The sequence below is a fragment of the Micrasema longulum genome, unplaced genomic scaffold (genome assembly GCF_059751315.1).
Source record: "Micrasema longulum isolate JH-2025_06_02 unplaced genomic scaffold, ASM5975131v1 h1tg000927l, whole genome shotgun sequence".
NCBI classification, from domain to species: domain Eukaryota; kingdom Metazoa; phylum Arthropoda; class Insecta; order Trichoptera; family Brachycentridae; genus Micrasema; species Micrasema longulum.
The window spans coordinates 554,427-579,331 of NW_028278118.1; the positions used below are offsets into that span (position 1 = coordinate 554,427).

At 35.9% G+C, this 24,905-nt stretch overlaps 2 protein-coding genes across 4 annotated transcripts; both read left to right on the forward strand.

Annotated features, from left to right (window-relative positions):
- Positions 1-628: 628 nt before the first annotated feature.
- LOC148278143 (uncharacterized) lies at positions 629-8,761 on the forward strand. Its single transcript, XM_088231865.1, has 3 exons — positions 629-744; positions 2,171-2,792; positions 6,785-8,761. Exons 2-3 carry the CDS (start codon positions 2,225-2,227, stop codon positions 7,660-7,662), a joined length of 1,446 nt encoding a protein of 481 aa, XP_088087991.1. The 5' UTR covers positions 629-744; positions 2,171-2,224; the 3' UTR covers positions 7,663-8,761.
- A 1,803-nt stretch (positions 8,762-10,564) lies between these two features.
- On the forward strand, positions 10,565-24,252 carry LOC148278144 (uncharacterized). 3 transcript variants are annotated; one of them, XR_015823279.1, is made up of 4 exons: positions 10,565-10,709; positions 11,632-11,945; positions 12,974-13,240; positions 13,489-13,556. XR_015823279.1 is itself a non-coding variant. In XM_088231873.1 (4 exons), exons 2-4 carry the CDS (start codon positions 11,684-11,686, stop codon positions 23,792-23,794), a joined length of 603 nt encoding a protein of 200 aa, XP_088087999.1. In that variant the 5' UTR covers positions 10,577-10,709; positions 11,632-11,683; the 3' UTR covers positions 23,795-24,252. The 3 variants fall into 3 exon arrangements, 1 of the variants encoding a protein (XP_088087999.1); XM_088231873.1 differs by lacking the exon at positions 13,489-13,556 and adding an exon at positions 23,721-24,252 and having other exon boundaries at positions 10,577-10,709; XR_015823278.1 differs by lacking the exons at positions 10,565-10,709; positions 11,632-11,945; positions 12,974-13,240; positions 13,489-13,556 and adding exons at positions 22,823-22,935; positions 23,721-24,252.
- The last annotated feature ends 653 nt before the right edge of the window (positions 24,253-24,905 follow it).

Here is a 24,905-nt window from a genome sequence, read left to right on the forward strand (position 1 = left end):
TTAATTTACATACTTATGTTTTACTGCTGCACTTGAATGTAATTTCTAATATATATAAAAGCCCGTAGGGCGTGTAAATTAATAAATAAATAAATAATATCCTTTATACTGGTTCTGTTCCTAATTTCTTCATTTCTTATTTTATCACTTAAGCTTATACGGAGTAATCAAGTGGTCAAGGGTCTTGAATACTAACGGTCCATGCGCTTAGTCGCTGCAAGACGTGTTATAATCTCAATCCTTTTAATTATTTTAATTTTTAAGAGTACCTACTCTAAATTTCTTAGTCAATTTAAAAAAATGTGTAAATGGGGGCTAGAGTTCTTTTAGTCCATGCGCTCTGTAGCTGCAAGTCGTGCTGTAATCAAGCTCCTTCTGATTATAATTTAAATGTATCTTATTGGAAACGAGGAACTAGATTTTCAATTGATCATGCGTTCTGTAGCTTAAAAACGTGCTGAGATATAATTTATTGTACGCCTTGAGATGATTTTCACAAAAATGGTTCTTTATAAATTATTCAAATATATTATTCATGCCTACATATTTTTGTTTTGAATGCATTTAATTATTGAAATGTATAATCTGTACTGGCAACATTATTGTAGCTGTCGCATTTCGTAATGGCCGCACTTAAATGCTCTGACAGTTCTGAAGTTTGTGTCATAAAGCGATTTGATCATTGTTTAGTGGTCTATTCTTTACAACGCTTGACGGAGTGACTTTCTTTGAAGTAGACTTTGGGTAATTTCCTTTGATAATTATTGATTCAAGGGCGAAGTTTGACAGCAGGAGCCCATAGATTCACACGTACAGCACGTAACAAGCATAGTCAGAACAGAAACACACAGCAATGCTTCCTTCGTAATTTTTAGGTTTTCGTCTCCTGATTGCAGCGTGTTATTTAATATTCTAGTGGCTATTTTGCCATGGGTCGAGTGCATACTTCGCTGTATGAGCGTATCAGTACAGTACGAATACAGGATTTTTTTATATCAGATTTTATTTTATTATTCGTAGAAAAAAAATAGATTATGAATATCATCAGCTGAAATTTGAATGGTTTACGTCATTACACAAGAAAAAATGACGGAATATGCGTACTGCGACACGTTACAAATAACTAGTACATTTTTTTGATTATTTTTTTTTATTGAAAAAGTTTTTTGACGAAGTAATTATAAAGTTATAAATATTTTGTACAAACGTAGTTAATTATAACGTTTCTACCTCTCTAATATTTTTTATATTTATAAACACATATGTTTATATTTTATTTTACATATATTTTATTTTTAATATATAAAACAGATTCCTTGAAATTAGTTATTATAATCTAAAATATACACAATTTTCCACTGTATGAAGTTCAGGATAGGGCAAGTCGCATGTGTTTTTCTAAATATTTTTAAATCTGCTATTGATTTTGAGATTTGCGGAAGATTATTAAAGTTTTTTTTCCAACATATGAATAATGATTTAAAGCCGCAGTAAATTATTTGGAAGTCTAGGGTTTCGAGAATTTTGTAAATTGGTGGGTTTTTTTTCTTTGAAAGATTGTGTGATAGATGCTTTTAAAAATATGTTATCAATTGAATGTATTTCTAGTTCTTTAAAAAAATAATTTGATGGATAAGTTCTAGGCTTTTTTAGTACAATTTTAGCTTTTGTTTTTTGGGCAGTCAAAAATTTACACTAAAGAGGTCTTCTACAATGGTATCCGAAACTTCGGAACAAATCTAAGTCAATCGGGATCGCCCAAAAATTAAAATACGTTTTGAAAGTCTATGCTTTTATAGTGTCGAACTCTGAAAAATACACATAAAAGTTTTTTTATGCGCCTCCACCCGTTTGCCTGTGATGATATAAGAGATTACGGCCAAGTACTAGGAGTTGGACTTTATTGTATTCTAATTTTAATTAGAAACAATTAAATAAACTAAATTAGTAAACCGAAATCGGTGTTTGATTTCAATATCATTATTGCTAGCCTACGTTCGTGACCCGCGCTTTAAGGGTTTGCCTGGGTTGGCATTGTGTCAAACTCTTATTGTATTTTAAGTTTGCTCCTTTTGATTATAGTTTCTTAAGACGAAACAAACTGTAAAATATACCACGAAGTAAAAGTTAACATACGTTTATTCAAAACATCAATATCTTTTCTTTCCAGGATATAAACATTCATATTAGATATAATCATCTGTACCCAAACCAGTAAAGGATTATGGAATTCGATTCAGTGATCGTTAAGGTTGAACCGGGGACTTGCGATGTAGAAGAGGATATTCTCCGTACTGGGGAAGCGGCGCCATATTCCCGCAGAAGTAAGGAGCCAGGTGTAGCTACCGTGAAGGCTGAACCGTGGGCTGACGATGAACAAGGAGGTATTCTCCATACTGGGGAAGGGGCACCATGTTCCCGCAGAAATGAGGAGCCAGGTGTAGCTACCGTGAAGGCTGAACCGTGGACTGGCGGTGAACATGAAGATATTCTCTATACTGGGGTAAAGGCGCCATGTCACTACAGAAGCCAGGAGCCAAGTATTGCTACCGTGAAGGCTGAACCGGAGACTGGCAATGTAGAAAAGGACATTGTCCATATAAGGGAGGGGGTGCCATACCCCTACAAAAGCAAGGAGCAAGGTGTCACTACCGTAAAGGCTGAACCGGGGACCAGTACTAACCAGCCTAGGATAACTGATGATATAATTATCCACACAGAGATGGATATAGATTATCCTGACATCAAACAAGAATCTCTTATTTCTTCTCCTGAAAATGAAATCGCCTCAAGTAAGTAATAATTCCTTCCACTTTACGAGATTACGTCTGTGGACTATTTTTTTTATTATTATTTTTTTTTTATATTTATTTACAATTTTAAAAACCCGTTAGGGTTACATTAAAAATTTAATATTGTCTAGTCATTTTATGTCTCGTCTAGTCTAGTTAGTTCGGTCATCATGTGCTTTTTCAGATTGATTTTAAATTTGTCCCTAGTAAAAGTTTTCAAGTAGTAAGGTAAGTCGTTGTGGTGTTTAAGTCCATTATGTAGTATTTTTGACTGTCCTGTGTTTGTCTTTGCCTTTTCAATATGATAGTGTTGTTGTCGTCGGGTGTTATATTTGTGTATGTTAGCATTTTTGACTAATATTATGTCGTCGTCTTGTATGTTTCCCAGTGTTATTTTGTGCACAATTTTTAAAGTCTCAATTTTAGTCAAGTAGTTTATGTCAAACTGGTGTGTTTTTTGTACAGTTCAGTCGTAGAGGTCAGGTAGGGTAGGTTGTATGTTAGTTTGAGAATTTTATTTTGTTGTCTTTGTATTCTCGTTATTTCTGTCTTGTTACCAGTTCCCCAGAAGGCGATCATGTAACTCAATTACTTTTGACATAGGCTTCGTGTATAATATTTTTTTCCTTTCTTGATATAAAATCTTTAATTTTGTAGAAGAGGCTATGTAGCGATGCCATTACTTTAGTGAGTCCGTCTATGTGTATTGTCCATTTCAATTGTCTGTCCATTGTGAGTCCTAGGTAAGTCACATGTTCTAGTTCTTTAAGAGTTTCGTTGTTTATTTTTATGTTCATGTTATGGTTCTTCTTTTGTGTTTCGAAATGTATTATATTGCATTTCTTGGCATTTAGTGTTAATAAATTTTTGTTTGTCCATTCTAATAGTTTTTGCACGTCATTGTTGATGGTTTTAGTCGTTTCAATGTCATTTTTGTTTTCATATAAAATTCCTAAGTCGTCCGCATAGATTGTTTTTTTCCCATTATGTCACTGTGTATTATGTCGTTAATGTATATTATAAATATAAAACAATGGTCCTACTATTGATCCCTGAGGTACTCCGAATTGCATTGTTGTTATTTCACTTTTGTGTTCTTCAATTTTCGTAAATTGTTTTCTTCCTTGTAGATAGTTTTTAAATATTTTGAGAGCTTGTCCCTTAACTCCTGTATGTTGTAGTTTATCTAGAAGGGTATCTATGTGGACTGTGTCAAATGCCTTCTTGAAGTCAAGTATGAGTGCAGTCACTGTATTTCCTTTATCAATGTTGGTTTGTATAAAGTTGCAAACTGATGTCATTGCTGTGGAGGTACCCTTTCTTTTTTGAAATCCATGTTGGTCTTTTGCAATACAATTAAGGTTTTCGAGGTGTTGGTATAATCGATTGTGTAGCACTTTTTCAAATATTTTACTTAGAATGGTTAAGTTTGCTATGGATGATGGCATGCAAAAGACCTTCACTGTTATAGTATAATTGCTGATATATATAATTGAGGTGTCAGCAGAGTTGTATTATTGTCAAGTTTCGGAAATATTACAACAATGGATGTTTGTGGAGGTTACAGTTCTGGGTATTTAAGACTCGTGGACTTTTGACTTACCTACATGACTGTGACAATACACGTTCTTACCGTCTGTGACAATAAACGTCTCACCGTTTAGATTTTTAAAAACTAACATTGTTAGAACGCATGTTAACTCTCAATATGTTGCAAAATCAAAAAAATATGTGTGTATAGTTTAATTAATTGTTGAATATGTTGCGTAAGTAGTTGGGAGAGAGATCTTTTTTGTATTGATGATTGAATTATCTATGAGTTTTCTCCGATCGCATTAATATTTCACAAGGCACCCCCAATTTCGTCGCAAAATAATTTATTTTTGGTTATATAGTATCTTCTTCTAGAGCTTTGGAAATAGTGGAAGTATTTCACGAGAGTTAACAGAAATATTGTATGCAGAAACACACTCGCCACAACGAGCGTATCTATTCATCGTACTTAATTAATATTTCTGGTAATCTGGGATCTTCGCGATCAATCCGGGACACATCACCGTGTGGTCTGTCCCGAAGGATTCTTAATGATATATCTACAGATAATACAGAACGGACTACTCATTTTACTGAGTTATTTATTTGTGAATGTTGACCTAATTATAAAAGGGGGTACAAGAATGAGAGCAAAACTGGGTGATACAACTGTCAATTGTATTTTGTATGCTGATAATGCTTTCTTCTTCTTCTTCACGTGTCATGTCGGGTCCCCCCGACGTTGACGATCCAGACTTTAGAGAAAGCTTCCCTATCCTGAGCAGTGCGAAACAGCTCCTCCACATTTCTATGTCGTCTATGTCTATGCCGGGAGATTCTTCGCACCCCTGGTCCATTTAAGGACCGCCCGGGACTCGGGGCCATTGTTTGGTTTCTCTTCATAGTGATATCCTGGGAATTATTGACCGAAGTGGTTTCCCGTTGCCTTCTTCGGTGGAATTTTCTGTCGGGGTTACCTACCCTTAGCTGGAGGGGTCCCGTTTTATCCTCTCCCTATCTGCTATGGCACTGATGTTAATGCCAGTGGCCACATCGCCCAGGGCTCGCGGGGCCAAAGAGACCACTCATGGACGCTAAGGAGTAGGACTATTGGTAGTGTTGCTGATGGAATGCAACTGCGGCATTATACGGCATTTTATATGTACATATTTTCCAGCAAAATATGCACCACCGCGGCCCTACCAAACTTTGAGCCCTGATGATGCTTTGCTTTTTGCTAATGTAGGATTTTGCTGGTTGAGAGTTATAGAGCTTCTACTTCTGTGCAATACTATCACTCTTACGCAATATGTTGTATTGGATTCATTTGAAAACGATGACTCGCTTCATCGGTCGTCGCATTATTTCAGGTAAAATGATTTAGCACGTGTGTGTGTCATCGATAATGGACTATGAATCCCACACTAGAGACAAAGACGACCTGCAATTCTTGGCAACAAAAGTCTACGATGTATGGGAAACAATTTGCTAATGAATGTCGATTAATTAATTGATAACGTGATGGTTTTCGAAAGAAATAAAAGTTTGACTAAATGTGAGAACACTGGCAGAGAAATGTGTGTATCAGGGAAGTATGTTTACAAGTGATGGAATGATTTATGGAGGAATGAAGAAATACATTGAAAGAAGGGTGAGTGCCGGGAACAGAGTGAATGATGCACTTAAATCAACCTTAAATGTTTGTCACGAGAGGCAAAACTAACAGTTCACAAAGGAGTCTTGGTGTCGACCCTGATGTATGAGAACAAAGTATGGAATGAATAAAAAACAAGGATGAAGGTAGACTGAATATTGTCAAAATGCGATCTCTTAGGCGAATGTGTGTTAAAATGTGTAAGATAGGTGCACAAATGTTGGAATTCGTGCATTTTGTGAGGCTGAGATAAGCTTAATCGACGAAACGAAGTTAGTTTGGACACGTTAAGCGAATGGGCAGCGAAAGAACGGCTTAAAACATAAATTTCGCAAACGTTCATGAATTCAGAAATAGATAGAAGAAACAGGAAGACCGAAAAAGACATGGTATGACTAAATCCAACAAAAAAAATGTACGTAGATATGTCAGAAGTCGGAATAATCAGCGGGCGTGCATCAAAAGATATTTGTATGTAGAGAAAGCAAGTTATGTATGCAAAGACAGAATGATTTTGCGTTCTATCCTCTCTGCCTACCCTTTCGGGGAAATAGCGTGATGGTTTGTTTGTTTGTAATTATACCAGTAAAACAAATGAACAACGTACAATTTTTTATCCTTTTAGCGATTCAATATTTCAAATGGAAATAAATTAAAGTTGTTTTGAGTTACAGTCAGTTTTACGATATGAAGCCTGAAATTGTCCCGCCTTCTTGTCTGCTGGTTAAAAAAGTCTTTATTATATTGACTACCCCTTAGTACACTTTAAAAAAGCCTAGTTCAAATGTTTTTGTTTTTGTTTCAGGTTTGCAAGCGAAGGAAAAGGATTTATGCTCTTCAAAAACTCAAATGTCGACTCATACTGGTGAAAAACCATTTTCATGCTCAGAGTGCCAATATAAAGGTGCCAAGAAAAGATATTTGAAATTGCATATGTTGACCCATTCTGATGAAAAACCATTCTCATGCTCAGAGTGTCGATATAAATTTTCACAGAGAAGTCATTTAAATACACACATGTTAACTCATACTGTTGAGAAGCCATTCTCATGCTCAGAGTGCCAATATAAATGCTCGCAAAGTCATAATTTAAAAAGACACTTGCTGACTCATACTGGTAAGAAAGCATTTTCTTGCTCAGAGTGCCAATATGAATGTTCACTAATTGGTAGTTTAAAATCACACATGTTGACTCATACTGGTGAGAAACCATTCTCATGCTCGGAATGCCCGTATAAATGTTCACGTAAAGAGTCTTTAAAATCTCACAAGTTGTCTCATGCTAGTGAGAAACCATTCTCATGCTCAGAGTGCCAATATAAATGTTCATTCAGAAGAAATTTAAAATTACACATGTCGACTCATACTGGTGAGAAACAATTCTCATGCTCAGTGTGCGAATATAAATGTTCACAAAGAAGTCATTTAAAAAGACACTGGTTGGCTCATACTGGTGAGAAACGATTCTCATGCTCAGAATGCCAACACAGGTGTTCAAATAAAAACGATTTAAAACGACACATGTTTACTCATAGTGGTGAGAAACCATTATCATGCTCAGAGTGCGAATATACTTGTTCACGTAGGGATGTTTTAAAAACTCACAAGTTGACTCATACTGGCAAATCAAAACCGCTCTCTGCTCCGATTGTAAATACACCTGTTTCTCAAAAAAGTGAGTGATTTTATTCACTAAATCACATTGGTGAAAAGGTTCTTACTGTGAAATGAATAAAAGTTGATCAAAATAATGCCTGATTTAACTTCAAATTTTATAAACAAAAACTGAAGAAATTTTAAATTACACATGTCGACTAATACTGATGAGAAACAGTTATCTTGCTCAGAGTGCTAATATAAACGTTCTGGTTAGTAAACGAATTCCCATGGAACTCTATTTGCCTATTTATGGGTACAGAAAAGAGTTTTCCTGCGGCGGCACTGGAACGCGCTAGCGAGAGGGAAGCCCTAGGGCTCTTCCGATATATGTTAAGTGGACTGTATTTTATGGTTCTAACGCGATCGAAATTAGTATCCGCGCTATGCGGTATGCAGTGTCAATCGGTCACAACACAAGCAAATGAGATGAATTAGGAAGGGATGCCACTAACCTTATCCTCGTCTTGATGGATTTGCCGGATTCAACTTGACACTTGCGAGCGGCACTAACACGATGGCAAGCCCCAATCTGGAGCTCAACACTGGTGGTTGGTGGACACAAAGTTTTATGATGCGGCACACGTTCAACGAAATAAATGCCCGATGTACGACACGAGGTCTTAATATGGCGGGTTATCAAAAGATACTGAGGTGGGAGGGGAACACAGGTTGTGGGTAAAAAGTATGTAGAAGTTGTGACAATACTTGACTCATGCATACCCGCATAATTCGCAACCAGGTTCTAATAAAAGAAATTCGAAATTTCTATGTTGGCTCATTTCGATTAGAAACTATTTTCATGCTCAGAGTATCAATATAATCATGAAGTTTCGCATATATTTAATAAATTGTCTATCTTTTATGTATGTTAGTGTATGCGCATGGGTATATGTATGTGTGTATGCATGTATGCGTATATATGTATGTATCAATATGTGTATACGAGTAAGTTTATATTTTATTGGTCTTGGCTTTCTATTAACTTGTAATTTATTATTATGTATTAAAATGTTGTTGCCTAGCTTGGAACGAAGGTATGTACCCTTGTTAGCCGTGCAAAGTGATCAAAAATTTGTACATTTGATCAAATTTTTAAATAAATTAATTTTAAATGTAAACAAAATGTATTTTATTTAATCCATTTAATTTTTTAGACCAATAACCAGTTAAGCGGTTTTAAGAAGTTTCAACTGCGTATATAGCAACAAATAAGAGTGAAAAACATTTATTATCAATTTAGTATACATACTCTCTCGTATATGTAAATTCGTATTTATGTATCACCCGTCGATGAGAAAAATCCTCTTCGGAAGTTATTGTTATGTTATTTTAATAAAATAAACGTATAACACGTATCCTTTTTTTATGTACCAACTTGTAAAAACAATCGTACGTCGAATCCATTTATTAGACGTACCTGTAGAAATTGTAATGGACTCAGTATTGATGTCGACATTTTTAACTGCACGTTGCATTTGTACAGAAAATTTCTTCATGGGGTTACGTGAATGACGTCTTAGCCCCGCTGGACCCACTTACTTGTTTGAACATGTTAAATCAAAAATAGTACCCGTAACTGGCGTTTTGCATAGACTTCGTGGTCTGCTTCCTCACTCTGTTTTGTTTGCCGTCTATTACGCTATGATACATTCTCACCTATCCTATTTATGCTGTATTTGGGGTTTCGCTAACAAAAACCAGATTTCTGAGATTCAAGTTCTTCAAAACCGAGCTCTGAGAAGCATTCTTGGTTTGAAATGGGATTCCCATGTCAAGGATATTTATCGTAACACAAAAATACTTCCTTTCAAGGTAATGGCACTGTATGACATCACTAACACTATTTCAAACATCATAAACTTTTCTGCTCACACAAATTTAAAACTTACATTTAATCATGAAATTCACAACTATAATACACGACATGCAAAAAATCTTCACATTTCTAAATTTTGTTCCACGAAGTTCGGCAAAAGGTCTCTGGAATACATTGGTCGTATACAATTTAATAAACTGCCTGATGACCTTAAAAATGAAATGTCGAGTGGTAAATCTCAAAGACCAGAAATGAAGACCTATTTCTTGAATCTTTTTGAAAGTGATAGTTTTTAGCTCAGTTTCTGTGAATAGTCTATATATTGTGTTTTAGGTTTAAATGTTTTTCTTTTCTTTTTTTAATATTAAGTTCACAGAATGTTTAAATGTTTTTATTTTCTTTTTTAATATTAATTTCACAGAATGTTTAAATGTTTTTCCTTTCTTTTTTAATATTAAGTTCACAGATTGTTTGAATGTTTTTATTTTCTTCTTTAATATTAAGTTCACAGATTGTTTAAATGTTTTCTTTCCTTTTTTAATATTAAGTTCATAGATTGTTAAAATTTGTTAAAATTTTTATTGTTTAAATGTATACTATGTATTGTTACAAGAAATGTACTATTTTTTTTATGTACCGTCCCAAATGAGTTTTCTCGTACAACTCCTGGGAATATAATATCATGATATTCATGTCTTATATGTTATATTAAATTTTAACGATTTTAGTTCAAAAAAATTATTAAAATTAATTGTTGAGTTTATTTTTTAAGTTCTTAATTGGTAGGTATTAAATTAAAAAAAAATAAACAATATTTTATTTTGCTGTCCTTGTAATTAGTTTGTCATTTTAATTACCTGTTCCTTTACAGTTGTAGCAAATAACATATTTTCAATTTAACATAATAAGCTTCATTCTTAAGATTTTTATCCGTTTTTGGAAAAAAGTTTTTTATTTTTTAAGAAATACTCTGTAATGTTGCTATTTTGCTAATTAAATTGTTGATATGAATGGCAAATGTCCATTTTTTGTCTATTGTATTCCTAAATAATGAATTTCATTATCGAAATGAATAATTTTTACTGGCAATAGCTTTTAATAAGTACTGGCAGCATTGTCGAAGCATTTTATAATAGCCGCACTCGGATGGTCTGACAGTTCTGAAGTTTGTGTCATTAAACGATTTTATCATTGTTTAGGGGTCTATTATATATAACGTTTGACGGAGTGACCCCCATCGATGTAGAAACTTTGGGTAATTTCCTTAAATAATTATTGATTAAAGGGCGAAATTAGACAGCGGGAGCCCATATATTCATACATACAACACGTAACAAGCACAGTCAGAACAAAAACACAGAAAAATGCTTCCTTTGTAGTTTATTTATATTTTCGTCTTCTAATTGTAGCGTCTTATGAGCATATCACTACATAACGATTACAGGAATTGATTTAATGTCTATGTTTTATTAATGTACTCAGAAAAATACATATCAGAAATTAGGCCGATTAAGGCCAGGTGTTATATTGAGCTAGACTATTTATTGAGTTGATGTTTATTTTGTTGAACTCCAAGTTATAATTTTAATAAATTAAAATATTTCATAAAATAAATAAAGTGAATAGACCACAGTGGATGATTTTAATATTGAAATTGCGAGCACAAGTTCGTGACCCACACTTTAAGGGTACTTTGTGTTGGAGCTAAATTAAAATTTTACTGTATTTTTAAGTCTTCCAAAAAGAATTTTAAGGCTTTTAAATAGTTTGGTAATCATTTTGGCGAATTGATCATGTCCAATCAATTTAATCCTGGGTAGTGAAGAATCCACTTCCCTCTTTTCTCAATCCAATGAAGTACATATTATGTACTTCTGGATTACATTCTTTCAGCACAAAGATGCTAAGGCTACCAGATTTCAGACAGCTCCTTCGGGCAGCTTTTCTCGTTTGACAATGAGTAAATTTTCCGTGTATGTGGTCACCGCCAAGGAGACTTATCTCCTCGGATGCGGTGTGCGGTAAGTGGTGGGCAAATTGTATTTTTAAATCGATAGCACCGATAGATTAAGGCGAAAGAATCTGTAAAATACACCCCTAATAAAAAAATAAAAAAGTATATTCTTAACTATTTGAATTTAATAGATACTTCTATATATTTTTTCTTTTCTTTCCAGGATATTAGCATTCATATTAAATAATCATATGTACCCAAACTAGTAAAGGATTATGGAATTCGCTTCAGTGAACATAAAGGCTGAACCGGGGACTGGCGATGTAGAAACAAATATTCTCCACACTGAACAAGGGGCGTCATGTTCCCACAGAAGTGAGAAGCCAGGAGTTGCTACCGTGAAGGCTGAACCGAGGGCCAGTACTGACCAGCCTAGGATAACCAGTGATATAATTATCCGCAAAGAGATGGATATCGATTATCCTGACATCAAACGAGAATGTTATGGTTCCACTACTAAGAATGAAATCGCCTCAAGTAAGTAATACTTGCTTTCATATTATCTGCTCTGACATTACGACAGTAAATGTTTGGGGCAAACTTTACTGTATGGACAAATTAGTGCATATCAAGAATTTTTCGATCATTGTTTTTAGATAAGTAGATTGACATTCTGATAAATTTAGAGTTCAAATAATTTGTGGTCTGTGATTAGTAGGTACATAAAATACAATTTTAAAATATAGGTAATCTAGCAAATAATTGCACTGCAGTACAAAAAAATAAACATCGTTTTTTTTCTACATACACATTTAAAGAAAAATCGTTTTGGGGCAAGCTCCCTTAATTACGAAAATCGCATCGAAACTGAAATGGTTTGTAACAATAAAAAAATTGGCTTATGCATATTGAAACACGAACAAATTAAAAGAATTAGAGATAAACTCCTTTGGTTTTGTTAAAAATTCAATTATGTGCCAACCCTGGCCCACAAATTCACATTCTATAGAAAAATTGAGCAAATAGTTGACAATTTTGCCCACCGGTTTTTTATAATGATTTTATAATGGTGATGCCTCAATGATGCTATTGTTTCAACATAAACAGTTTTTTTCACCCAAAAAGTAGTAATAAACCCTATGATAAGGATAATAAAACCAAAAATAACAGTTAATTACCAAGTGGGCAAAATTGTCAACAAGTGGAGATAATTTTGCCCAGCATGTTTTGTCACAACACTACAAAATTTCCCTTGAGTAGCGCCTGCTAAAGTCACTCAAAAAACCTCCTCGTTTTTGTTGTGGTTTTTATTTCAATTTAAAAACACGAAAACGCAAAATATAAAACTGTATGCGGACAATTATATAAATGTGAAAGAAAAAAGTAAGAAAAATAAAAGTAAAATTTTTGATTGAAAATAGGATGTTTCGTTTGTTCTAAGAATGTAGTATTGTATAAATTAGTATATTGTGAATTGAATCATTGTAAATATGAGTAAAGATGAACATGTTTTTCTTTATATTTACTTTAAGATAATACAAATATTTACTTATTATTTCTCGAAGGTAAAACAATGGAAATAGCTTCGGTGAATATTAAGGCTGAACCGGGGACTGGCGATGTAGAAGGAGATATTCTCCGTACTGGGGAAGGGGCGCCATGTTCCCGCGGAAGTGAGGAGCCAGGTATTGCTACCGTGAAGGCAGAACCGGGGACCAGTACTGACCAGCCTAGGATTAGTGATATAATTAGCCGCACAGAAATGGATGTAGATTATCCTGACATCAAACAAGAATGTTTGGATTCCTCTCGTGGAAAAAAAATTGCCTCAAGTAAGTAAAACTTCGTTGATTTGCTTAAAATAATAATGCAATAATAAAAACAATGTTTCCTTTTCCATCAATCCAAAGACCTCATTCATGCATCATAAAGTTGTTTCGAGTTAGAGACAGTCTTACCATAGGAAGCCTGAAATTGTCTCCACTTCTTGTCTGTTGGTTGGAAAAGTCTTTATTGCATTAATTACCACTTAGTACATTTGGAAAAAGTCAAGTTCAAATGTTTTTTTATTTTGTTTCAGGTTTACTTGCGAGACAAAATGATTTTAATTCAAAAACTCACAAATTGAATCGTACTGCTAAAAGAAAATACTCATGCTCAGAGTGCCAGTATATATGTTCAATGAGAAGTAAATTAAAATCACACATTTTGTCTCATACTAGTGAGAAACTGTTCTCATGCTCAAAGTGCCAGTATAAATGTTCACGTAGACAAACTTTAAAAACTCACAAGTTGACTCACATTGGGGAGAAACCATTCTCATGCTCAGAATGCCAATATAAAAGTTCTCAAAGAAATAATTTGAAAACACACATGTTAACTCATACTAGCGTCAAACCATTCTCGTGCTCAGAGTGTCAATATAAATGTTTACTAAAAAGTCATTTAAAATCTCACATTTTGACTCATACTGGTGAGAAACTATTCTCATGCTCAGAATGCCTATATAAATGTACCGTGAGAAGCAGATTAAAATCACACATGTTTACTCATACTGGTGAGAAACCCTTGTCATGCTCAGAGTGCCAATATAAATGTTCACAAATAGGGAGTTTAAAATTACACATGTCAACTCATACTGGTAAGAAACCATTCTCATGCCCAGAGTGTCAATATAAATGTTTACTTAGAAGTCATTTAAAATCACACATGTTTACTCATACTGGTGAGAAACCGTTCACTTGCTCAGAGTGCCAATATAAATGTTCCTTTAAACGTAAATTAGAATTGCACATGCGTACTCATACTGGTGAGAAACCATTCTCGTGCTCAGAGTGTCAGTACAAATGTTCGAGTCAAAATAATTTGAAAAGACACAAATTGACTCATACTGGTGAGAAACCATTATCATGCTCAGAGTGCCAGTATAAATGTTCAAATCAAAGGAATTTGAAAAGACATATGTTGACTCATACTGGTGACAAACCATACTCATGCTCAGAGTGCCAGTATAAATGTTCACGTAGAGATACTTTAAAAACTCACAAGTTGTTTCATTCTGGCAACAAAATGTTCTCCTGCTCCGATTGTGAATACACCTTTTTCAAAAGACGTGATTTAATACATCATTCATTAAGTCACATCGGTGAGAAAGTTCTAACTGTAAAATTATTAAAAAATATTTGCAACAGTTAATTACAGATATAAGCTTAATTTCATTCTAAATGTAAATGTAAGGTACACGTGTTTGTATATGTTGTACTCGTTCGTTTAGTGTAATATCGCACTCGTCATAATTCTCGGGTCAGAGTGTATAGTCAGATAGGTCACAAAATAGTAATAATTAGATTTAAACGCCACTTACTAAATATTTTTTATCTTTTGAGATGTGTATTCGGTTAACTGCTGACGTTAACCTTCTTAGAAAAATGTGGTCTGACTTTTCTTTATACAAACATATTCCCGTATTTTCCTCCTGGATTATAGTACTAGACCAGCGTTTTTTTTGTCTGTCATATTTTTTGGATAAATAGTTTATTATAGGAACTAGAATCATCCAAAAGTCTTTTAAATCGCCCAGTTTTATCTGCTGTCTTCAGACGTACAGTAAACAAATATGATAACTATTTTTGAAAATCAGAAAAGGCACCTACACAGAAAATTGTATTCTTATACAAATTCTTTAAAAAAATAACCAAATCGGTTTACTTTTGGGGTCTGAAAAACGGGACAACGAAACCTCGATTTAAATTAGGCATACTCAGTCTGACGTGCAGTTATTTTTCGCAGTTAAAAAAACAAAAAAAAAAACAATACAAGTATATATAGTAATACTTTAAATTAAACGAATTAAATAAAAGAAAAGTTAAATAATTATGTGATTGTAAATGTTGCTTGAATACGTGTTTATTAATTTATTTACTCATATTTTTTTCCATTCTAAACTATAATTAATAATAACAATGATGTGACTTTACTGGGGTTACTCGTGCCAAGGACACTTAACAATATACTTTTTTTTAAATATATTTTTACACATCGGTTTAGATCGTAGTGAAATAAAAGAAAACAATAAAAAAGCTCTTTAATTTTTCTAAGTACTTTTACTTTTTTATTGACATACGAGTATAACAATTATAATTAATATTACTTTATAAAAAATCAGAATCACCAGTGAATGACCACTACTATCCCAGTAAAAATTATACTCAGATTTAGTTACATCATAACATTATAAAACACCCTAACACATTAGAATATGGATATATTCAAAGAATTGCATAAGAAATAGCATCAAATAAAACAATAACCACACTTTTCCTTATAAAAAAACACTATCAATCTCAGCACAATAGCGGGAAGATGCACTACATATTACCTTTTGACAAGACACAGTTCAAAACTGATTGTTTTGTTTCATACCAAAAGATTTGTCCGCCTACTGCTTTTGTCATAGTTTCTAGTGTTAAAAGTTTTTTGACTGGACACATGTAGCAATTCTTATTATATTGTGTTTTATTAACCAAAGATCATTTACTGGGGGGTGGTCATTTACTGGAGCTTTGACTTTATATTATTTATATTACAAAACGCTCAATGAAAGAGCAAAAACATAACATAAGCCCTACATTTGTGGAGCAGTTGATTTAATATTGGTTTGGGCGACTGAGACAATCCATTTTACTTTTACCCAACTCCACTATCCATTTTTTTATAGCCTTTTTGAACATTTTCTCGTAACCAATTGTTTTAGTATATAGTGGAAGTAGGCTATAGATTTTAACTGAATCACAATCCTTTAATTATAATAAAAAAGTTTATTCTATAGTACGCTCCGTGAATATGGATGATAACTAACTAACTAACTAACCATCACGCCATTTCCCCGGAGGGGTAGGCAGAGAGGATAGAACGCCACACCACTCTGTCCTGGCACACTTCCTTTGCTTCCTTCACATTCATACATCTTCTCATGCACGCACGTCGATTATTCCGACTTTTCACATGACCACTTTCAAGAATTTGTTGTACTTGATCATGCCATGTCTTTCTCGGCCTTCCTCGACTTCTACAACCAGACACATTCGCATCATAAATCTTTTTAGCCGTTCTTTCATCATTCATTCGCTCCACATGACCGAACCATCGCAAAAGACCTTTCTTAATTTTGTCGATAATGCTTAACTCAGCCTTGCATTCTGCTCTAATTTCGACATTAGGGCACCTATCATACATTGTTTTTCCGCACATTCGCCTGAGGGATCGCATTTCAACAGCATTCAGTCTACTTTCGTCCCTTTTTTTCCAACTCCATGCTTCGCTTCCATACATTAGGGTTGGTACCAGAACTCCATTATGAACTGCTAATTTAGCCTCATGGATGATAAAATGAATATTTTGTCATTCACTATTTTTATATAGCTTTCGTGGTATTGCGTATGTACTTATTTATGCAATCAATTTATAAATAAAAAAAAATATTTTAAATAAAAGCGTACTTACTTGATATGACTTTTATTTCAATTTTATAAAAATTACCTATAACAAGGGCCACTGGGTGATAGTTCCTTTAAAAACTGTATCTCCGACCGGGGTAATTAGGTAGTTCTCTGAAAGCGAAATTCCCGGCCGTTAATTATTATGGTACACAGCCATTGTTTGCATTTTAATGTATATGATTTGGATACTGTGATGGAGAAATTTCGGGGGCGAAGCACCCACCCGAGCTACCAGATAAGTCAAGTAAATCAAGGGACCTAAGTATTCTTTCCCCACTCCATGTGAACTGCGCACAAGACGATAACACACTACAACAAGAAAATAATGTTATTGAAATGATTTGAATTGAACTATGACCTTAATTTTCCGATGACCCGTCCTTGTCGTATTGTTAACTCAAGACAAGATCTGGGCTCAGATGTAGCTGATCTAAGCGTAAGACGTCTGTCAGCTAGTTCGTCTGGATTGCAAAGTTTCCTTAGATATTCCGGAGCAGAGTTGTGCAGTTACTTGTAAGTAAGCCAACAAAGTTTGTATTCTATTTTCTGTGGTGCACGTAGCCAGTGTAATTCCCAAAGTAGTGGAGTAATATGACTGAACTTAGAAATTCCAACAATTAGTCTCGCTGCGGCATTCAATACAGATTGTAGACGAGTCATTTTATTTATTGGTAGACCTGCGTAGATACCACTATAATAATCAACTCTAGACACTACAAACACATTTATCAATTGACGGGTGCCATCAACCGCAATTGTTTTTGCGTAAGAATTTAATCTGTCTCAGCTGGTAAAAGCATGAGCTTATCGTTCTACTAATTTGAGCGTCAAGAGAAAGGTCACATATTCCCTCGGGTTTTAAAATAATTTAGGTGTAATTCGGTTTATATTCTTGTGACGGGGGTTTACCGTTGGGACAAAACATAGCGAACTTTTTACACACATAATTTCGGTATGGAAAATTGTTGATGTGAGTTGTCCATGTTTTAACATTCATTATTGTAATGAATAATTTCTTCTGGCAATGTACGGGCAACATTGTTATAGCATTTCCGCACTCGGATGCTCTTGACGAAGATTGTCTATGACTAACAGTGGTGGCGGTCGTTTTTGTTTGTCTTAGATAATAATTATTGTGTTTTTTCCTTAAAAAGTCGAAATAATTCACTAATTGGGTTAAAAAAAGAGTAGTGTACATACAATTTTATCTATTATTAAGTGTTTTCAGTAGTTTGTGTTTGTTTTCGTTCTCTGTCCCGAAACCTAATAACCAGGTAACAATTATTTTTTCCATACACGTGTAGCCAAATTTTTTTTTGGTTTTTACAACTTATTTTGTACTTTTCTTTTTTATTATTTGTTATAAATGAACGATAAAGAGAAACCTCCGGATCCACCGGATGGATCTCAATCAGATTCGTCGTGCGGTACAATGGACACTGTTCCAGATCCCGCCGAATTTGTTACAATAAGGCCTAAATCAAAAAAACTCAAACTTATAAATTCGGAGAGGAAATCGAGTTCTGAGTCAGACCGCCCCCTCCCACACAAAACACCTAGCCCCCGACCCTCTGTTTCTACAAACCCAGGTACTCCAGAGGTCACAAACACTTTATCGCCTATTACCACACCTACCAAAGTCCAATCCCGCATGTACAATGGAATGGATCGTGCTCCATTTATCGTACATGTAACAAAAGTACAAGTAGACGGCGTCACCCAAACCAACTTGTACGATATTGACTTCGGTCGATTTCTTCATAGAAACAATATTCGGACTGCCTGGAACGGAATCAAGTCCGTCGGCCGTAACCGTATTTCTGTGGAGTTTAAGACGGCAAACGAAGCCAATGCGTTTGTAAAATCAGAAATAGCTAAAAAAGATAATTATAACGTTTTCATTCCGACTTTCCTAGTAACTAAACAAGGTGTTACCAAAGGCATCCCTTCGCACTGGTCTGAACAGGACATTGTGGAGAATGCCGAGGTACCTCATGGATTCGGAAAAGTAATCAAGGCTCGACGACTGAATTACAGATCGAGTAATGGTGACGTAGTCGAATGGAAACCCTCCCGCACGGTGGTTTTGACCTTCGACTCAAAATCTCTACCTTCCCACATTTCCATCTTCAATGTGTCCCTCTCCGTAGAACTCTACGTATTTCCGACTATTCGGTGTTTTAAATGCTGTAAGTACGGACATACAAAGACTGTCTGTAGATCTCTTGTGCGCTGTTACAAGTGTGGCTCCTCACACAATGGGGAATCCTGCACGGTGGCGGCAGAAGATATAAAATGCCTAAATTGTTCTGGTAACCACTCTGCCACCAGCAAGCTGTGCCCTGAGCTTAAAAGGCAACAAAACATAAAACACACGATGGCTGACAGGAACATTTCATATATTGAAGCTTCTAAAATGTTCGGAAAAGCGACGATTTCCTATGCAGAAATCGTCTCTAAAACGACAAAACCGAATGTCAATGTTGTTATGCCCGCGCCCTCCGCGCCAATATCCTACAAAAAATCAGTAGAGAGGAAGTCGAGGTCAAAAAAACTACCTTCCAAACCTAATGTTCCTCATCATGACCCTTCACTTCTGTATTTCCCGAATGGACAACTTCCATCTGGTTCTAATGGGAATGCTTTTCCTATCACAGTCCCAACATCGAACAATACAATTATATCTACCATATTGAGTATTCTAGTATCGATCCTTCAAAACAATCCACAAATACCGTCCAACGTCGCCCATCAACTTCTAAATATAACCTCCCTACTTAACCACCACCATGGCTCCTCAGATGAGGATTCTGCAGTGGAACAGCCATAGCATTTTAAATAAAAAAGAAGATCTCTTGCATACATTGCAAGAAGAATCTATTTCAATTGCGGCCATTTCGGAGACGTGGATGGTCCCGGGATCTACTATTAGATTCCGGGGATTCCACTGTCTGCGAGATGATCGTGAGGATGGGAAGGGTGGCTCTGCCCTCCTCATCAAAAACTCCCTTCCCTTTATCCCTATTAATGTCAAGACTGACGGCTGTCCTTTCCAAGTGACAGCTGCAAAGGTTAATGACTTGACCATCCTTTCCATGTATATCTCCCCAACCAACAAACCCTCAAAATCGATACTTTTATCTTTGTTCCAAAAATTGACCCCTCCGTTCCTTATCCTTGGTGACTTTAATGCTCACCATGCCCTGTGGGGTGCTCCGACATGCGACAGGTTGGGAAGAGATATTGTTGATCTCTTGGATGATCTGAATATGTGTGTCCTTAATGATGGCTCCGCGACGCGCCTTCAGCTTCCAAATCAGCGACCCAGTGCAGTGGATCTCACCATCTCCAGCGCTGCAATGGCACCATCTGTGCAATGGTCAATTAAGGATGACACTATTGGTAGTGATCATTACCCTATAGTAGTCAACCTCATATCCAGCCATAGATATTGCCAAAGTGGCCTATCCCCTAGGGGAAGACGAAGACCCAACAAAGACCCAAACTTTGGGTCTTCCTACCGCCCCATAGCCCTCTCCTCCACACTGTTGAAAGTGGTGGAACATATGGTGAGACAACGCTTGGACTGGTTTGTGGAGAGCTCGAAAACTCTCCCCGAGTCTCAATTTGGATTCAGGAAAAGAAAGAGCACTATTGAAAGCGTGTCGGTTCTGACATCTGATATCAGAGCCGCTCTTACTAAGAAAGAATTTCTTATAGGTGTCTGTCTGGACATAAGTGGTGCATATGACAATGTTATTATCCATATTCTAGAAGCTAAAATGCTACGAATTGGAATCCCGCGAAAACTCACTTCCTTTATAGCAAATTTGATTCTCTCCAGAAAGGTAGAAATCAGTGTTCGCGGTCATGCTGTGGTGGAGAGAGAGTTGAGCAAGGGACTACCTCAGGGTTCTGTCCTGAGCCCGATTCTCTTCAATATCTATACGCATGACATAAGCGGAATTGTTCCCTCAGAGACAAGTTTGCTTCAATACGCGGACGACTTCTTCATGTATACATATGGGAAGGACCCAAATAATCTAGAAAATACTCTAAATTTAGGTATGAGAAACATCAGGAATTGGTTAGTGGAACATGGCTTGGATCTATCGACTGGTAAAAGTAATGCCATAACCTTTTGTAGACAGCGAAAAATCCCAACCATAAAAATTCAACACGGAGATGAGATAGTACCTTTTACGTCCCAGATTAAGTTCCTGGGAGTAATTCTGGACACTCATCTTACATGGAACTCATACATAAATCATATAGTAAACAAGTGTCAAGCCGGATTGAATACGTTAAGAGCAGTCTCGCGAGTATGGTGGGGGAGCCACCCTTTTATACAGAGACTTTTTTATACTGCGTATATCCGGAGCCATCTAGATTATGCCTCGTTCCTTTTAGAACCTTGTTCAAAAAAGAATCTCCAAAGACTTGACCGGATCCAATCCCAAAGTCTGAGACTAGTCGTCGGAGCCATGAAGTCATCTCCAATTAACGCTTTACAAGTAGAAGCTTGTGATCCCCCACTTGGTATGAGAAGACAATACTTGGCGGATAGATTTCTTCTAAAATGCTCTGTCCAAAAAAACAACCTGCTCCTCAAAAAGGTACAATTTCTCTCTGACTGCGTGACATCCTCATCTTTTTGGTTTCATAAACCACCCCCTTTACTAGTCAACAGTTTTCATTTTTACAAATCTTTCGAATCTAACATTTATCCTAAAGACCTTCTTCCCCTTTATCGTTTCCCATTTAAAACTTCTATTTATGCCCCAAGTATTGAACTCACATTCGGAGTCGAAAGCCACCTACAGCCCCGGTGTACATTCAACCGTATTCGGTCGTCAAGATGGATAGGTTGGAAAATTATCTACACTGATGGATCTCGGTCAGATTCGGCAACCCATACGGGTGCGGCTATATATTGTGAAGACAACAACTTTCAAAGATTGTACAAATTGCACAAGAATGCATCTGTATTTACCGCAGAATGTATCGCAATCCGAGAAGCTGTCAAATACGCCTTAAGCTCACAATATAGCAAGTTCCTAATCCTGTCGGATTCCTTGAGTGCCTTACAAAAAATCAAATCCCCTCCATCCTTTTATCCCGAGGATGAGCTCTGCGTGGAAACTCGATTTCTTCTTTCTATATCAGAGGCATCCAATAAGAGTATTGTTATGTCCTGGATCCCTAGCCATTGTGGTATTCCCGGTAACGAAAAAGTGGACGCGTTAGCAAAGGAGGCGGTCCACTCCGGGGATCCTGCCTATAGTAATTTACTACCACTAGGTGATCTCCTTGTTATGACGAAGGAGAAGCAACTTCGCACATGGCAAGAATATTGGGTAGCCTCTTCCCGAGCCAAGGGTAAACATCTTTTCCAACTGAAACCAAATGTTACAGAAAAGCCTTGGTTTTCCAAAGTGATTCTGAACAAGTTTGAGACATCCTCCATATGCAGAATGCGCATTGGGCACTGCTGCAATGGTTCTCACCTGTTCAGAATCCATGTCCGGGACTCTGCCATTTGCGAATGTCAGCTAGATGAGGAAGATTTAAACCATATTTTTTTTGGATGCCCCATAAATGATTGTTATCCTGATTTCCTATCCGACCTCTCTGATATTAATATCCCATTCCCTATTCATATTCTAACTCTCCTGTCCCCACCCAATAAACGTGTATTTAAAATCCTATGTAAATATCTAGTTGTAAATGGTGTAAAGCTGTAAATATGTTTTATTATTATATGTATATATTATATTAAATACTAACATACTAACTTGTACATATTATATTACTAACACATGTGTATATATGTAAAAAAAAAAAAAAAACTACTCGACACTGGCCAGAACACCCAAGTTGAGATGTGAAAAGGCCATGAAAAAACGAAGAAGAAGAAGGATGCTCTTGACAGTTCCGAAGTTTGCGTCATAAAGCTATTTAATCATTGTTTAGGAGTCTATTATATATAACGCTTTACGAAGTGATCCTAATCGATGAAGAAACTTTGGGTAATTTCCTTAAATAATTATTAATGAAAGAGCGAAGTTTGACAACAGGGGCCCATAGATTAATGCATTCAACACGCAACACAAACAGAACAGAAACACACAGCAACGTTTCCTTCGTAAATTTTATGTTTTCTTCTTCTAATTGTAGCGTGTTATTTAATATTATAGTGGCTATTTTACCATGGGTCCAAACAGGAATTGGTTTTATAATGTCTATGTTTTATGAGTGTACACAGAAAATTTAAAAATACATATCAGAAATTAGGCCGGTTAGGGCCAGGTGTTATATTGAACTAGACTATTTATTGAGTTGATATCTATTTTGTAGAACTCCACGTTATAATTTTAAAACAATAAAATAAATCAGTGTTTGATTTTATTAATATTAAAATTGCGAGCCCATGTTTGTGACCCGTAAGTACGGGTTAAAGTTAAGGGTACTTTGTGTTGGAGTTAAATTAAAATTTTACTGTATTGTAAAGTCGATAACACCTAGATATTTTTATCCAGATTAAGGCGAAAGAATCTGTTAAATACACCCAAAACTAAAAATGATTATTTTCATATTCGTTTTACAACTATTTGCATTTACTAAATACTTTAAGAGTTTTAAGTGGTTTCCTCTCCACATGAGCAAATGCTAAGAAGTTCCTGTTTGGCCCATATAAGTATACCCCCTCCTGATCCCAACATTTTAGATCAATTTAAAGAAATTCAATTGCAGAAAAATCCGCTTTTAAAATATAAACCTTGTACAATATTTGAGTTTGTCCAAATGTTCGTAGACAAAAGACTGGATTTCGCGTCCTCGGGAGTCATTAAGATTTACAAATTACAGCAGGGATGGAGAATACCTTAAATAAGGGTGTTACGGACGTCAAGACGGAAAGCGGCCCTTGTAGGGACCGCTACTGCGCTAGACTAAGTGTTTAGATTTAGGGATCTCGGTATGTGTTAGAAATGAGCTGCCCCTCCAATAAATACTAGTATTTGTCACTTTCGGGGGTGGCCTTTTCCATACCAGAACATTTAGAATAGGCATTTAGTTCGTAAATTAGTTTTAAGTATATTTTTGAATGTTAATCGTTTCGCGCTGCGTTGCCGCCGCAAGAATGCCGTGAGAGCTGGAGGGGGTAGTGCCTATATACGTGGAAGGAGGGAGACAGATAGAGCGGGCGTGCGGCCTTCTCTATCGCTCTCTCTCTCTCCGCGCGGCATTCGACGGCTAGACCCGCTCGGCGGGGTGAATGGTGGGGCACGTAGCGCGAACGGTATATAACGTGTACAATCAAAAATAAATTACACTTCTTCTCTGACGTTTGGCTTTTACTCATCTCTACTCGCTTCTCCCCGACCCGGCTTTCTACTCGATTCTACTTCACTTCGCTTGACACCTTCGCTTCACCCTGGACTTGGATTTTGGACTTCTCTCCCTACGGATTCCTGACCACGGCTAACCGGCAACTTCAACCTGAAGTAAGAGGCCCTTCTGAGGACATCTCCGGCCCTGACGAGTTTGACAAGATCGCCTAGCCTCCGCTGCCTTACAACCAGTGGATCGGGACGTGTGCGTTAGTGACTGCAGCGGAACCACAACACAACGCCGGTAGCGCGTTAGCTACAAAGGGAATATGGAAGTCAAGGCATTTACAGGGCTTATGACCTGTCATTGGCTGGTTTAAGTGGCCACATTACAGGAAGATAGAACTTAATAACTAAAAAATTACAACAAAATAATCAAAATATTAACAAACATAGTCTTATATTAATGATAAATTATGACTATTAAAATTAAAAATTAAACGCCGGAAGTAATAATGACAAAATATTTTACATAAACCTAAAAATGTAAGATAAATGTATTGTAAAAAAAAATAAGAATTAATTTAAACATAATTATTTCAATGACACAATTATTATAAATCATAATAGGGAACAGTTTGAACTTAAAAAAATATAAACAGAATTAA

What these genes read in the sequence shown, in the direction of transcription:
- LOC148278143 (XM_088231865.1), top strand. Translation starts at nt 2,225, where the DNA reads ATGGAATTCGATTCAGTGATCGTTAAGGTTGAACCGGGGACTTGCGAT. An exon ending in TGAAAATGAAATCGCCTCAA is followed by an intron (nt 2,793 to 6,784) that starts GTAAGTAATAAT and finishes TTTTTGTTTCAG; the next exon opens with GTTTGCAAGCGAAGGAAAAG.
- LOC148278144 (XM_088231873.1), top strand. Translation starts at nt 11,684, where the DNA reads ATGGAATTCGCTTCAGTGAACATAAAGGCTGAACCGGGGACTGGCGAT. An exon ending in TAAGAATGAAATCGCCTCAA is followed by an intron (nt 11,946 to 12,973) that starts GTAAGTAATACT and finishes TATTTCTCGAAG; the next exon opens with GTAAAACAATGGAAATAGCT. An exon ending in TGGAAAAAAAATTGCCTCAA is followed by an intron (nt 13,241 to 23,720) that starts GTAAGTAAAACT and finishes AAATGTTCGTAG; the next exon opens with ACAAAAGACTGGATTTCGCG.